This window comes from Columba livia, chromosome 2, assembly GCF_036013475.1.
Source record: "Columba livia isolate bColLiv1 breed racing homer chromosome 2, bColLiv1.pat.W.v2, whole genome shotgun sequence".
Taxonomy (NCBI): domain Eukaryota; kingdom Metazoa; phylum Chordata; class Aves; order Columbiformes; family Columbidae; genus Columba; species Columba livia.
In genome coordinates, this window is record NC_088603.1 from 47,257,726 (window position 1) to 47,274,170 (window position 16,445).

General features: G+C 47.3%; 1 protein-coding gene across 1 annotated transcript; it reads right to left on the minus strand.

The window, feature by feature from the left end:
- Positions 1 to 169: 169 nt before the first annotated feature.
- On the minus strand, positions 170 to 6,441 carry CCR9 (C-C motif chemokine receptor 9). The gene is made up of 2 exons (XM_021300846.2): positions 5,982 to 6,441; positions 170 to 5,482 (listed from the first exon to the last, which is right to left on the minus strand). The coding sequence occupies exons 1-2, from the start codon at positions 5,997 to 5,999 to the stop codon at positions 4,319 to 4,321; spliced, it is 1,182 nt and encodes a 393-aa protein (XP_021156521.2). The 5' UTR covers positions 6,000 to 6,441; the 3' UTR covers positions 170 to 4,318.
- Between the last annotated feature and the right edge of the window lie 10,004 nt (positions 6,442 to 16,445).

Consider the following 16,445-nt stretch of genomic DNA (forward strand, 5'->3'; position numbering starts at 1 on the left):
CCAGCAAGCATTGTCCTTCAGCTTAGGGTTCCCATCTGGTGTTCCCCAGCTCTGGGCCAGGTCTACACACCTGGGTTATGTTGTATAACTGAGTTGCAGATGCTCTTGACACGTCACCTCTGAGTTTGCATCTACAGTCCCAGCGCCGGGGCATGTGGTAAACATGTCGGCTGGTCTGAACTGCTGGGGCCAACCGAATGTGGGCAAGAGGACAACAGGCCCCATCATAACCAGTCATTGCTTCTTTTACACGTTATTTCTGTTTCCGCTTGGGAGTTTCCTGCTGAGGTGGAGGCTGTGGCGCTTCCCGTCCCCTCTCCACCCAGAGAGGCTTCTTGCTGGGACAGAGTCTCCATTGAAGCCTGGCCTGTGCTACAGGGGACCTGCAATACATATGTAAGTGACCATACCTTGCTGTACAACAACGCTGCAGGGGAGGCTATAGATGTTAAAAGCCTTGGTGTACATGTTTAGCCATGCTGTACAATATCTCCTCCCTTCATTGGTGCTAGGAACAAGGCTCTCCCAGAACTAGCACTGCCTTACTTAGGGTCTTAACCCACCTGTTCCTTGCCCCAAGAATTGGCCTTGGTGCACCCAGTACAACATTCTGCTGTGCGGACCACATAAAGCTGCCACAGAAGAGCAGTATCCTATCCGTTAGCCTTTGAGATGGCACAGGGATGCTCTGAAATATAAGGTTTCAAAACATAAATGACCCAGGAGGCCTGGAAAAAACAGCACCTGGCACTGCTGGGACTACAGCATCTGGTCAGTTAAAGGATGGAGAATTGATCCAGATCATACTTGGCAGGTTTGCACAGACTGAACTCGGACTGATGGTTCTGATTTTAGGCTGCTTTATCTCCATGGACTTCAGTGATGTTTGCAGCACCCATCACCCTTCTCTCACACCTTTCTGTCATTTTCCTGCTCTCTGGAAGAGGCGCTTCTATAAACCATGTCTGTGTTTCAGGCAGGAGCAGGCACCAGCAGGGCGGGTTTGTCTGCAGAGAGTGAAAGTTTCTCATTCACTCACCCAGCTTCCTCTCTTTGTACCACAAGCGGGATGGTACCATGCTACGTGACTGCCTGCACCTCAGTCGCAGATACCTCCAAGCTGTTTACTGTAGGGAACTGACAGCAACCCAAATCTACTGCTGTGGCCATCCGCACTACGGCATGACACCCAGCTCTTGCATAGTTTGGGCGTGCTAGGCCAGGAGGTAGGTCAGGCCTGGTTCCACCTTGATTAAATCCAGGGTTCTGGCACCCTTCTGGCTCTGAGAACTCTGAAATGGGGACTAGGATTCAAAACGAAAGGTTTCAGGGTGACAGTGCAACACTTACGGCAGAGACAAGCCAAGATGCTCCTTCAAAGAAAAAGGACAGCAGAGGAGACCGCAACTGAAAACTGGGAACATCTGGGAAAAAATGGCCTTAAAGAGAGGAGAAAAGATCTATGGAAGATCTCAAATCTCTCCCAAGGCTTCTAACAACTTCTCGGTGACCATCCTGCTGGATCTGTGGGTAAGATCCTTCTTTGGAGACATTCAAAATGCACCTAGGCACATTCCTGTGTAGCCTCATCTAGGTGTTCCTGCTCTGGCAGGGGGATTGGACTAGATGATCTTTTGAGGTCCCTTCCAATCCCTGACATTCTGTGATTCTGTGAAGATGCAGGCAGCATCCCGTGTGAGGGATGAGGGGGCTGTGGGGCAGGGCAGTACCCCTCCTCTTTGGGGAACCTCCCCTTCCAGAAGAGAGCATCAGATAAAGGTTGGAGACACCCTAGGGAGGCATGAGAAGGATTTTGGTGGGATAAATTCAGCTAAAACCTCGGGGCAGATGGACAGAAGAGCCCTGGGAAGGCCTGGCCACAAGGAGATGTGCTGTTGGAGGACAGAGATTCCTGACAGATGGAGAAGGGGACAATGGCAGGAGACACCTCCATGACCAAGTGGCCAGCAGCAAGGGACCCTGCCAGGGATGAGGCTGCAGCCAGAGGGTCCTTAGGAAGGCAGCTCCCTCATGAGTTTGGGTGAATAACAGCAGCCTGGGAAGCTACCAGCAGCTGCTGGACCACAGGCAGTCCTAGCAGGACAGACCCCATGAGGGAAAATATTCTCTGGGGGAGGGCTCGTTCCCCGCTGCCCCCGGCAAAACATTGGGGAGCAGCCTGACTCAGAGCGGGACGTGCCTGACCTGGGGATGACCCTGCTGCCCCAAACTGCTGAAAGTTCATCACCGTTTCACCTCCCTCAACAGTTTCATTTGTCAACCAAGCATGAAAATTTCCCACCACATTTCACAGAGCACAGGAGCTTTACCTTCATCGAGAAGGCCCCGAAATTCAAGTTCCTGGGGCTGTGCAGTAGAGAGGAGCTCGAGGCCACCAGGCAGGATGGCGGGTTGGCAGCAGCTAAGGTTTGCACACTTGTTTGTTTGCATGGCTCAAGGGCTTTTTTGGGGCTGGGAGGACCCCTCGGTAGGAGGACCCTCGCCCCCATCCCTGGGAAGGGGTGGTGGGGCTCAGCTGCTGTGGAGAAGCAGCGTTCTTCCTCCTCCCACACCCTGAGAAGCCTGTCCTCCCCCCAAAACTGCACCCCACCCTTTGCCTCAGGAGCCGAAAGCCGCTTGGGTGCCTGTGGGGTCCTCAGCTGCAGCTTCCGCACCCCAGGGCTTAAACACGTGTAGTAAACCCTGTTAGCAAGGTTTTCTTCAGGCATTTCTTGGGAGGGGTAAATCCTGTCATTGGAAACAGATTATGCATGAGGATCCAAACCTGGGAAGGATGTGTATGTGGCAGTGCCTTTATTTAACAGAATTTCAGCTTCCATTCACATTGAGCTCAACAAAATTTGCAACACCCTGCCAAACCCTTCTTACACATGTAGTAAAAAATACATACATCTTTCACCATTTTTTTTCCAAATGAAAAAGTAAAAAAAAAAAATTAAAAATCTGAATAAATGTATATGAAACTAGAACCCCATCTGCTCAGACATACGTTATTAGTGAAAAAAGTAGAGCCAAACCTTGCACAGAGAGCTCATGTTTATTGACACACCTTAATGATTAATGCGCAACAAAACCACTTTCTTCCTGCAAGAAATATTTACCACGTTAGATGTGATTATTTAAAAGGAAGCCCCCCGAGCACACAACTTGCCATTGAAGACAGAGAGGTGCAGGCTGCGGTTGGGTGACACCGTGTCCCCAGGAGGGGATGAGTGAGGGGAATGGCCACGCAGCGCCCTGTGGCCCTGGGCCCCATTACGGCACCAACACCGGCACACTGAAAGCCCTCTACAACTTGTGGGGCTCATTACAGCACGCGGCTTTTGGGAATTGTTACCTCCACCAAACTGAAGTCCTAACCCAACTGTCATTAATGTTAGGTTTGACGCTTAATTACTCTCTGTCTTACTGGCCCCAGGCTAAATATATTTTCTCACCGTTAGCAAAGATATCAACACACAACCAGAGGCCTGTTGAACCATGGGTTTTGTTTTTGCAGCCTGTTTTACAATGGCTGCACACCATGGTATGGCAAATATCTCCAGGACAAACAAGTCAGCGTCTCTGAAGCACATAAATTTTTATTGTGAGATGCAACTTGTTGCAGGGACCACAAAAAACACCAGTAGCAAAATAAGAGTTGAAACAAATAACACCAAATTTCACCTTGCATCACACAGCTAAAAGAGAGGAGAAAGATCAATCTAATTCTGTAATGATCATTTTGTGAACAAGAAAGAATTGCTTTCCTTTTCAACACGAACCACCCGTGCAGCAAAACAGACAGCAGCATTTGTCTGCTGCAATGAACCAGTGTAGGAGCTGAACAGTTGTCCTTTACAGCAGAGATGGTGTGAGCGGGGCTCCTGAGCCCGGCAACCTCTGTAGGAGATCACAGCTGGTCAGAAAATGAGGGCTGAACCCCCTCCTGCTGCTTCCTATGCACAAAACAGCGGCTCAACTTACTTTATCCTCCTCTGTTGCTGTCGTAGCTGGGCTCATCTCCTCCCTGTGAGGTTTGTTGTTTCGCATTGTGGTCTGAGCTGCAGATAGGATGGGTGTTTACAGCTGTCGCAAAAATAGCTTTTATCATCTGTCAGTTCTGCTTACAACACATATGGGTCCATTTTGCTGCCCTGTGCCAAAGGTTTCCCTTTCAGCCAGCAAATGCCGGTTGGGTCTTTCACGGTGAGGATGGGGCACATGAGGAGCGCCCAGCCGTCCCCACTCCTCTGGGATAGTCTTTGGGTTTCCAGATAATTCGGTGCTCCTCTGGAGCAGATTGAGGGGGACTAAGTTACAAGAGGTCTTGGCAAGGAGGGGGCATAATGATAGAGGCCAGGTGGGTGCTGAGGGTCAGGGAGCTCCTTACCCGCCGGCTGCCCAGCATGGCGAAGGACCAGTTTGAGCTGTGGTCCTGGCTGTCGCAGGCAGAGGAGAACTGCTCTTGTCCCCAGCTCCGGCAGCAGCCACCACTTTGCATCATCCTGCCCAGCACCCTCCTGAACCGCTCCCCAGCAAAGACATAGAGGAAGGGGTTGAGGCAGCTGTGGAGGAAGGCGATGCTCTGGGTGACCTGCAGCCCGATGTCCAGCTGGTCCGCAGCCTGGCAGCTGTATGCCACCTTGGTGTAGGTTCTGATGGCTTTGACCAGCAAAACAATATTGTACGGGAACTGAGAGAGAAGGAAAGCGGTGATGATCATGATGATGATCTTCAGAGACTTCTGCTTTTGAGATCTTTTGGCTTGCAGGAGGGTCTTGATGATAAGAGCATAACAAATAACCATGACAAGGAGGGGGAGGAAGAATCCAATTGTGACTTTCAAAGCCAGGACAGTAACTCTGAAAAACACACTGACATTTGGCGGGTAGGTAATTTTGCAAACTGTTACATCACCCACCTGCGTGCTTTGGCTGTACATGATTTCTGGGATGCACAGGCTCACAGATGTCAGCCAAACAGCCAGGCACATGAGTTTGCTGCGCAGGAGCCGCCTTCGCTTAGAAGCTTTAGCTTTCGTCGCCTGGACAACAGTGATGTACCTGTCAAAGCTGATGCAGGTTAGAAACAGGCTGCAGCTGTAGAAGTTGATCTTATACATGCTGTTGACAACTTTGCACATGAAATTCTTGAAGATCCAGCCATCTGAGGCAGCCTTGGCCCAGAAAGGAAGGGTGAAGAGGAGAAGCAGGTCCGCAATGGCCAGGTGCAGCAGGTACCAATCCATCATGCTCCTCCTGAAGCAGTATTTGCAATAGACAAGCACGACCAAGGCGTTTCCCACTGTGCCCACAGAGAAGATGACCCAGAAAAACACTGGCAGGAAAGCTTGAGCAAACTGTCTGACCTGCCTCCTGTCACACATGAAGTCTGTGTCGTTCACCAGGTTTCCATACAGGGACAGCACCACGCTGTCATTCCTGTAGGAATCCAGGCTGGTCTCGCCAGGCTGGGTGACCTGCAATGGGACAGCAGGTAAATTTACATTGAGAAATGGCTCATGAAAGCATAAACTTGCCCATCTCCACCAGATGCAGTTGCAAATCCCCAGTATGTTCCATTTTATACGGGTGAAACACAGCAGATTTCAGACTGCCTGAAATGTGTCCACATGCAGAAAAAGTGTGTGGCACAGCAAAGACTTATAGAAATGATCCATTGAGTAACAAACTCCTCACAAAACAGCAGCTCACAGTCTCCTGACAACTTCAGATATTAAAATGGCAGGCGGTGAGAGTGCTATTTCTGTCAGATCACTCGAAACACTGTTGGTTTGGCAGCTTTAAATGCATAACAAAGTGCAAAATTCTCAGCTTGGAAAGAGGTAAGGAAGAAGGTTTTGTGTTAGTGCTGCAGTGGGACGGCACTGTTGGCTCAAGAGAGGCAGAAAACTGATGAAAGCAAAGTGAGGGGAGAGAAAAAATGGAGATTATACAGCAGGGTAGTTGGATACTCACTGCACTTGCAAAAGCCATCTTCGGCCAGATCTTTGCTTAGACTTGAAGGAGGCACTGTAACCTGGAGAGGAAAGATGGGGGCAAAACAGCCAATTTGGAACAGCTTTGAAGCAGAATTGTGACTCTTTTCATTCTTCTTCTTTTAATAAAAATCTCAACCCTTTGAAATTAGTCTGGCAGGGAGACAAACAACACAGAAATTGATGTTGCTGATTTGTATTATTTAGTTGTTTCCATTTTACATATTTACATTTAGCCTACATTATGTCTTTGGCTACTCTATAGCATTGTGCCGATTCAGTCCTTTGATGTACTAGAGTCATTGCAATCTCATTTTTAATAAGATGTAGAGTCCCCAATGCGCACATTAAAAAAGAAAGTAATCCGAAAGCACCATGTCTTCCAAAAGAGTTGTGAGAATAAATGAAATGTGTCTCTTAAATTGTCTAGCAACTGACAAAGAAAAGTACCTGCCCTTAGTAGTAGTTTGCAGTGTTAAAATATTTGCATCTTCTGCAGCGACTGTTAATCTCTGCCTGAAATGTTTTTTTCTCATCTGTGAGTTGAAGCGCAATGCTCATTGCTGTTGACTTGCAAAACAGATCATAATGCCCTGGTAAACAAGAAAATACTTGTTTTTCTAGCTGCAGATTGCTTTTCAAGCCAGTCTACCATCACAAATGTAGCTGAGCCTGGTGGGCTCGATGTGTGCCACGCACTCCTAAGCCTTCAGCACGTTCTGCACCAGCCCGCCTGTGCTAGTGCCTGGGGATGGAGCCCAGGGACAACGCGAGGTGGGTCCCATCGGCATCACCAGGGACCTTCAGCTGGCACAGACCTTTCTTCTGGACATCAGTGCCTCCAAAAGCAGCTCATGCAACTGAGGGGCCACCTCACAGAGCCAAACCTCTCACTGCATGTTACTAAAAGCACCTTTCCCGGTATTATTTGGGACACGCACTGATGCAGTGTGCAGTTTGCCTCCCCAGCCCACGGTAGCTGAGTTAGCAAGTTTGCCAGCAAAAGCCAGTTTACTGTAAGCGGCTACTTCTAGGGATGGCGAGTGTGTTTGCAGCCGTGTCTCCGTGTTTGTGGCACCTTCAGTCTAAGCTGCCTTTATCTCTTCACATGCTCTTGGTGCCAAAGCAAATGCTTGCAACAAATATTTGCAGGGTTTTGGAATCTGGTAAAAAAAAAATTAATGTAGTAATTTCCACCGCTTTAGAAATTGTGTTCAGAAAGCACAGACTAGGAGCTTCTTCTTCCTTCTTTTGGTCTTTATGAAGCAACTTTAATGCATTATTTAAGAGCAAGGCTGGCAACATGAGATCTTTGCAAAAAAAAAAAATGAATATCAGTCTAGGCACAGAGTATTTACCTAAAAACACACTGAAGAAATTAAAATAATTATAAGTACGTGCTCTTAGTCCTAAAATTTTCTATCGAGACACAGAACTACAGGCAGAATTATGCTGTTCACCAGAATCTCAAGTACAGGTATAAATTTAGTCCCTGGCTTTTAACAATGCCACCTGTACCCTGTGCATACTGGTTGAATTTTGCCTCATGATGGGGTTTTGCTTTGTCATTTTTGCTGCTCTTGCTAAGAGTTATGTGAATAATAACACTAACGTGGGGTTAGATACAATGAACTTTCAGATGTTCTAGCAAGCACCTGATTTTTTTCTACAGTGAACCTCACAGCACACTAAAAGTCGACAAGCAACAAACTGTGCCTTGAGATGAGGAAAGGCTGCTTATTAGTCAATATTAATTTGATCCCTTTTTCCTTATTTTGGGGGGTAAAAAAATACTGTTACAAGAATAGCTGCACTGACATTCTCCTCAGCTATGCAGACCTGCTGCGACCCTCCACTTCAGAAACTCCTCAGCCAGTCAAAATCTCAAACCAGCAAAGTGTTGTTCCCATCACTACAGAGCAAAATTCGGCTGTCAGGGCTGAGACCTGCCATGTACAACTCAAAGGTGACTGTGACCGGTGGCAGGCAGGCAGTGAGCTACTGATTTCTCCCTGGTACCCTTTTCCAAAACATCACTGCAGCATCTGCTGAAGGATGCAGAGCTGTGCATTCCCAAGGGGCTTTTTTATGTCCTTTTCTTTTAGCCATCAGACCTACCTTAAATTGCAATAGAAAATATCATTTTAAGCAGGTGAGTTCAATGGCAAATGAGCTTTTTTTTTTTTTAAGTAAATTTGTAATTCAGTTTCCTTTCCACAGAGGCTGCACACTGGAAAGACAGAGATGAATAGGGGACTTACCAGGACGGTCGCTGCAGGGGGGTCAGCCCGGCCGTCACACCCAGCAGTCGCACCACCACACCTGTTGTTTGCTTTTTGTACCCCTGGTTCAGCTTTGGGCTTTTTGTAGGCTAAGTTGGGTGTGTGCTCCCTGGACCCCAGCCTAATTAGACCTGTCACAAGCTGTTTTCTTTGTGGTTTGTATGGTTTAGGTGGCTCGAAAACAGATGGCAATCTTCTCTTTTTTTCTTTGGTGTTTTTTTTTTTTTTCCTGGTAAGCTCTTTCGATAGCAAAGGGAAGACCACTCATACCATCATTTTTCTGCTCACGTGCATTATCTGGCACAGTGCAAATCATAGGCTGCTCCCAGTGTTGCCATGTCCTGCTGGAAAACACTCTTAGTGGGGAAAAAAAAACCTCAAGAAGAACTGGGTACCTCTGGGGAGCCACCACTGTCCCCTGGGGAGGCCAAGACAGGAGTGAGGAGCCAGGTCTAGTCCTGCCCGCACCAAGCTGGCTCGCAGGCACAGCTCCCCATGGTTGCATCAAGCAAGGGCCTGGACTGCATCAACACAACACCAGGTGCTTTGCAAGCCACAGCAAAATGTAGCACAATGAGAGTACACCATCTTCAAGAGGAAAGGCTGAGCTATTCCTCCCACAGAAACCAGGGAGAACCAGGGCAGGACCGCAGGTAGTCACATAAAGTCCCTGCTGGTGGCACGTCTTATGTGACAGCTATCCAGAGGAGTGGGGCAGGAAAGATTTTGAAGAGGAAGGCAGTGAAAAACAGTCAATAAATATATGAACTTGAACATCTTATGTCTTCTTCCTGGCAAGCTGGCATGCAAATTACAGTGATTTAAATTCCCCTCTTTGCAGGAAGTCAGAGCACCATGGGGTTTTGCTTAAATATTGGATGGTGTTCAACTGTGACCAATGCTTGTTTGAATCACTCTTCAAGAAAATGTCCAAATCGCAGTTCAGGCTCAGTTCCAGTTATGGAGAAAACAATGGTTCTGACTACATTTTGGAGAGGGCTCAGCTGTCACTTGGCACCATGCTCTAGTGTCAGCACCGTGGCATCCCCTTCCAAGGGGATGCAAAATCCCCACTAAGTTGTCTGCACACCACTAATAATTAGTTGTCATCCTGCAACTCTTCCTGAAACAGGTGTAGGTTTGTATGTGATTATACCTCTGGTTGGCATGTGGCCTCTCTCACCTCCTAGATGTCCAGGTAGGAAAACAGGTGGGGTAGCAGGTCTCAGCTAAACCCCAGGGCACCTGCTATGGAAAACATAGGTGTGAAAGCATAGGCATAGCCTCTGAGCTCAGGCACGAGGTTCTGTGGGCTGGCAAATGGCTGCCTGACAGCTCAGACATGGTAATTATCCCTAATTCAAGCACTCAGGGTAATGCAAGATGGTGCCATGTTGGAAGAGCTGCATTAACTGCAGAAGAGTAAAGACATGCCCATGGGCAGATCCTCTGCTGCAAAGGGTCTTCACATCCTTTGGTCTCACTGTGAACCTGTGGCCTTGCGAGTGTTATTGACAACAAGGACATTTTTGCCCCCAGCAGTGGGAACAGAAACAGAACAGTGTGAACCTTACAAATCCTCTTACCAAATTGCTGCCAAACTGATTCCCAATTTACATTCTCACTTAGTGATGTCCAGAGTTTACTAATTCCTAACCAAAATTGAGATGGTGTGGTCAGTTCTTGCAATACTATCATGCATCGGGACATAACTTGTGATTTCCCTCCAGTTCGTATCATTACAAAACTAAGCATCTCCTTACAAATTTTTGTTACAAATGTGTTGCTTCCATGCTCACCAAGAGAACTTGCAAGTGTAACACTTTAATTTTTTAAGTGAGTGAGAAAATGAAAACCAACTGCATTTCTTATATGTCTTATTTTTAACTTCAGGGTGATGATTTTTTAAGCTCCTCCTTTAGTGCATTCACTAATGACAGATATGTACTCACCTTGATGTGCTGATCAGGTGCTGGAAAAAATTTTCAGAAATAGAACAAAACTTGGGGTTACACCCTCTGCTGTGTCTGACTGCAAAGTTTCCTTTTTTCACAATGAAAACTGCCCTGTGCTTGCACTAGATCTGACTTTTAATATACCTGTTTTCCCCTCCCCAGGCAAAAGGAGGACATTAACCCACTTCCCTCTGAGCAGGCTGGTTTAGAGCTTCAACAACCCCTCAGCTGGTCTGTTTAGGAGACACCCCAGCCACGATTCACCACCCTCGATGAGGAGGATATTTGCACTTGCTGAGATAAGTGCCTCTCACAAGCAAGCAAATCACTTTCTCTAGGAACTTTCTATAGATCAAAACACTTGAGGTGAGTCCTGAGAACATAAGACACAAAGCAAGACAAAGCACCTGGGCTAATCCTGACGAGCAATAGTTGCTCTCCACTGAGTAGTCTCTTCTGTCTTCGAGCAAAGAAAAACCCTACATAATATCAGCCTCATCCTAGACACTGGCAAACACTTTGCCAATCAAAAGCATGCTTCTGTAGATCCTTTCAGCATTTCTTCTTCCACCAATAATGCAACTTCCGTCAGGTAACTTGCTTATGCAGACTATGCACAGGGTTGCCTGGGGCTTTCCATACTGAGCAAACAACAGGACATTCCTATTTCCATTTCCAGCAGCTGTACAGACTCATGACAATGATCCAAATGTTCACAGGTTAAATTTGCAATTTTGAGATGTGAAAGACCTGCCTGGTTTAGATTTTTGTGGGGTTTTTGAGGGTGTATCGTATTTTCATAACACCCCTCCCGCCTCAACTGACCCAGTTGCGGGTGGAAATGAATCTGTGAATCCGATCCTAGATGTAACACACTGGATCTCCAGAAAACAAGGTACTGGCAACCAGAAGTCACAGGGAGGACTGAGTCCCTCCCTGCTGTCACACAAGGTCACCACGGCAGACACGAGGTTTGATGCTCCTGTGGGGAGCCAGGCTGCCTTGGTTGCAAAGCCCTGTCTGTCTGTCTGTCTCTCTCTCTCTCTCTGACTTGGTATTTTGAGAAAGACATATTTGACCTTTTTAATGATGCTGATATCTGTGGGTTACTAAACACTTATTTTAGATGGACTAGATCTTCCTTTGGGGGTAGAATGTGGTTTTCTAGATGGGATGCACTGTCCTTTTCTCTAATTCTGAAAGAAGTATTTAGCCATGTACTTCATGTACTTGAAATAATGTATTTAGGCTTCTCCATTTTAAACTGTATCAAACCATCCTAGTTAAACATATGTTTTAATAACTTTATTTATCAAAATGTCTGGCAGGGCCAAACCTGATTTCTAGTAAGCAGGATTATGTGTTTCATTCAGCGAATTAAGTTGTTGTGCATGATATTATCAGTGCTTTTGCAGAAGAGGTGGGTAGTGTGGTAATGGTAAATCACACTTGTGATAGCAGAAACTGTGATTTCACATGGCTAGCCAGCAGCAACCAGCAACTCAGCTGAGTCAGTTTAAAGGATCACAGATGCGTCATTTGTGAAATGTTCTCTAATTTAATTGTATCTACTAAAAATCTGTTCTTACTTTGAAATCTTTAGCAATCGTATTAGAAAAAAACTTGTAGATTGTCTCTGTGCCTCACTGTGTTAAATTGAAGTTAGGAGGAGTGGGAAGAAAGTACACCACAAATATACTAATGTGCATTCTTTTCTCAGAATTCTTGTTGAATATTTCCCTCCTAAGTGTTTTGACTTTTCAGTAAGTTTATAAGTTTTGGAATTTCAGCTGCCTAGTGGATGAAGGGAAGGCAGTAGATGTAGTTTTTCTGGATTTTAGTAAAGCTTTTGATACTGTCCCTCACAGCACACTTCTGGACAAGTTGTCCAGCTGTGAGATGAGCAGATATGCAGTGTGCTGGGTGAAGAGCTGGGTGAATGGCAGGGCTCAAAATGTTGCAGTGGATGGTGCTACATCTGGCTAGAGACAAGCCACCAGGGGTGTTTCTCAGGACTCAGTCCTAGGGCCAGGTCTGTCCAATATTTTTATCAATCATCTGGATGCAGGAATTTAATGCACCATTAGCAAATTTTCTGATAATACCATCCTCGGAGGTGCTGATGACTATCCTGAGGGACAAGGAGCCTTGCAGAACGATCTAGATAGATTGGAGCATTAGGCAATGATCACTGGCATAAAATCTAACAAGTCCACGTGCCGGATTCTGCACCTAGGATAAAGTAATGCCAAGCACAAGTATAAATGGGGAGAGGATTGGCTGGAGAGCAGCCCTGCAGAAAGGAGCCTTGGGGCACTGGTTGACAGGAGGCTCAACAACAGTCAGCAGTGTGTGCCCTGGCAGCCAAGAGTGCAAATCCCATCCTGGGGTACATCAAACACAGCAGAACCAGCCGCTCAAAGGAGGTGATTATCCTGCTGTATTCAGAGTTGGTGTGGCCTCACCTTGAGTGCTGTGTGCAGTTCTGGGCCCCATGATTTGACAAGGATGTTGAAGTATTCAAATGTATCCAGAGAGCAACAAAGCTGGTGAATGACCGGAAGGCATGTCCTCTGAGGAGTGGCTGAGGAATCTGGATTTCTCTAGTTTGGAGAGAAGGAAGCTGATGAGCAACCTCATTGCCTTCTAGAAGTTCCTGAGCAGGGAAGTGTATAGGGAAGTGCTGATCTCTTGTCCCTGGTATCCAGTGACAGGACATGTGTGAACAGTGCAAACCCGGGTCAGAGGAAGTTCAGACTTGACCCTCTACTGAGAGTGTGGTCAATACCGGAACAGACTTCTGAATGATAGGATGAGGGGCAACGGGCACGGCATAGGAGGTCCCATCTGAATATTAGGAAAAACTTCTTTACTGTGAGGGTGCCTGAGCACTGGAACAGGCTGTCCAGAGAGGTTGTGGAGTCTCCTTCTCTGGAAACATTCAAAACCCGCCTGGACACCTTCCTGTGCAATCTGCTCTGGGTGAACCTCCTTTAGCAGGTGGGTTGGGCTAGATGATCTCCAGAGGTCCCTTTCAAGCCCAGCCATTCTGTGATTCTGTGACAGCTGGTTGATGCCCCAAGCCTCACCATTCAAGAGGCATTTGGACAATGCATTTACTACCATGTTTTAACTTTACATCAGCCTTGAATTGGTCATGCAGTGGGACTAGATAGTCATTATAGGTCCCTTACAGCTGAACTATACCTCACTTCCCTTCTTTCCTTTCTCCTCCTTTCCCTAGCAGGGGGAAGCTGCAAAGTCCCCCCACCACAGCCCCACCCAGCACCCTTTGCAGGAAGCCTTTGAGATGCTGGCCCCAAGGCAGCCCCGGTGTCCAGGAGTTCCAGGGGGCTGTCCCTGCCCTTGGTGGCCACGTGCTAGGCACAGCTGCTGGCTGTCCCTGATGCCTTCTCTGTCATTTGGCTCTCAAGGACAAACCTGCTGCTCTTCTCTCCAGTCATGGCAGAAACCAGCCCGGCAACCAAGAGAAGACCCCTGGTAGCTGTCCCCTCTCTGCACCAGAGCTGATGTGCGTGAGGCCCCATAGCGAGGAGGAAGAGGGTCACAAAGCCTTTTCTGAGGGGATAACAGGGGATGGTTTCAACCACTGCAGCATGAAAAAAATCCCAAGTGTAGCCAGAGCCACAGGCTGGGCTGGGCAGTGCCAATAGACCACCATGGCAATAAGACTCGCTTTGAAAAACAAGCGAGCGGAGGTGGCACTGGTGTGCGGGAAAGGTCAGTCATGTTCAGACCGAGAACATTTGGATCCGTTCCCAAAGCAGAACCATGCAAATGATGACTCTTCCCAAATGAGCAAAAATAGTCCATTGCTGCTATTGCAGTCACGTTTCCTTTTCTACCCAAACCAAGATCCACAGTTGGCCATCCGTACAGGGGATGCAAAATGCACTTCAGCCGCAGGGTAAACCTTCCACACCTCATGTGTGACTTGCACCTTTCTCAGAGTTATTTGCCTACCTTGATTGGTGGGAAGAGGTTCAGAACTTATGAAAGCCTAGGAGAGTTACTCTTTTGAGTACTGAAAGAGTAAGGAAGCTACTGTCATTTTGGACATTTGCGTCAAAACTCATACACACGTGGGATAGTGTGTGGTATGTGGTGTGGTGTGGTGTGTGGCATGGATTTTTTTTTTCTCCTTGTTCTCATTTTTAGTAATGCCTGAGATGTTTGCTTTGGAAAAAATATACCTAAACAAAAGAATCTGGGAACAATAGTCCTGATCAGAGAGAAGGTCCATCTGGCCCAATACTTGGTCTCCAAAGCTGCCAGCCATCCATGTCTACAGGGTCTTAGGGGTGCTCAAAGGCCTCAGTGGCTGCGACCGGCCTCCCTGGGGACCCCCACCGTCTCCTGCAAGGGCCCAGGGGACAAGTGTCAGCTCAGCCTGGGACGTCTGGTCCCTGAGCCACGTTGTAGGTGTGTGTGCCTGTCTCTGCCCCATCTCCTGGACGGGCCTGGCCCCTGCCCTGCAGAGAGCGGCTCTCCTGGATGGAGCCCTCAGGCCTGGGTCAGAGCTCATCATGCTCCAGGCACAACTACTGAGCACAACGATGCTGTGCTGTGCTGTGCTGCTCTATTCTGTACACTCACAATGAGCCCAATAAAGATGTGACTGTTCGACTGAAATGCCAGAGTGGGTTTAGATCCAAAAACAGTTTCAGGGACACATACACAAAGGATACAACTGGAAACAGAATTTTATTTTCTTCTTTTATTTCCATTTATTTTATTACAATTACAATAAACAAATTACAATTACAATATACAAATAGCGTGTGCTGTGTTGTGTGGTGTGTTGTTTGGTCTTTGTTGTGGGTGGTGCTCTGCGTGCTGTGTTTTGTGATGTGTGTTGTCTGGTGTGTGATATGTTGTGTGTTGTACTGTGTACTGTGTGCTTTTGTGTATTGTGTGGTGTGTGGAATGTTGTGTGTTTTGTAGTGGTATGTTGCGTATGTTGTGGTGGGTTGTGCGTTGTGTGTTTTGAATTGTGGTGTGTGAAGTGGTTTGTGGTGTGTGTAGTGGCTGTGTTATGTATTGTGTGGTGTTTTGTGGCATGGTGTGTGGTGTGTTGAGTGTTGTGGTGCGTTGTGCCGTATGTTGTGCGGTGGAGTATGTGGTGTAGCGGGTGCTGCGGTGTGTAAATTTGTCTGTTATGTGGTGTATGATGAGTTCTGTGGTGTGTTGTGGAGTGGTGTGCAGTATGGTGTATGGTATATTTTTCTTTGAGTTGTGTGTTGTGGTGTGTGAGGTGTGGGGTGGGGTGTGACGTGTTCTCCTGCGGGTTTTGCAGTGTGTAGTGTATTGTGTTGTGTGTTGTCATGTTTTGTGTGTCTTGCGTTGTGTGGTATGGAGTGTGGTGCAGTGTGTGAGGTGTGGTGTGGTGTGTGTTGCCTTTACTGGTGTGGTGTGGTGTGGGGTTTTTACGTTGTGTCATTACCGCGTACAGTGCTCTGTTGTGTGCTGTGTGCACTGTGGTGTCTCGCTTTGCTGTTTAGTGCTGTGTTCAGTTTGTTGGGTTGTGCGTTGGATAGGGTGCTGCATGGTGTCTTCGTGTCTTGTGCGCTGTGTGGCATGATGTGATGTGTGGTGTTGTGTGCTGTGTTGTGTATTGTGTGGTGTTGTATGTTGTGTGGTGTATTGTATGTTTGGCGTGGTGTGTCATGTACTGTTTTGTGGTGTGCGAGGTGCTGTGTGTTGCATTGCATTGTGTGGTGCGCTCTGTGCTGTGGTGGGGTGTTTTGTGTTATGTTTGGTATTGTGTGATGTTGCAAGAAGTGTGGTGTGGTGTGTGCTGTGTTTTCTGTGGTGTGTTGTGTGGTGTCATATGTGCTCTGGTGTGTAGTGTGTTGTGTAGTGCTATGTGGTGTATGGCATTGTGGGGTGTGGTATGTGGTGTGTGCTATGTGGTGTGTTGTGTCATGTTCTTTGGTGTGTGTGGTGCGCAGTGTATGTCTGGTGTTCCATGAGTGTGAAGAGGAAGAAGGAGAAGAAGAAAGAAGGAGAAAGAGAAGGAGGAGAAGGAGAAGAGAAGGAGAAAGAAGGAGAAAGAAGGAGAAAGAAGGAGAAAGAAGGAGAAAGAAGGAGAAAGAAGGAGAAATAAGGAGAAAGAAGGAGAAGAAGGAGGAGAGGTGGCTCCTGCTGCCAACTTGCCCTGGGAGAAAGAACCCGAGAAAGCCAGGG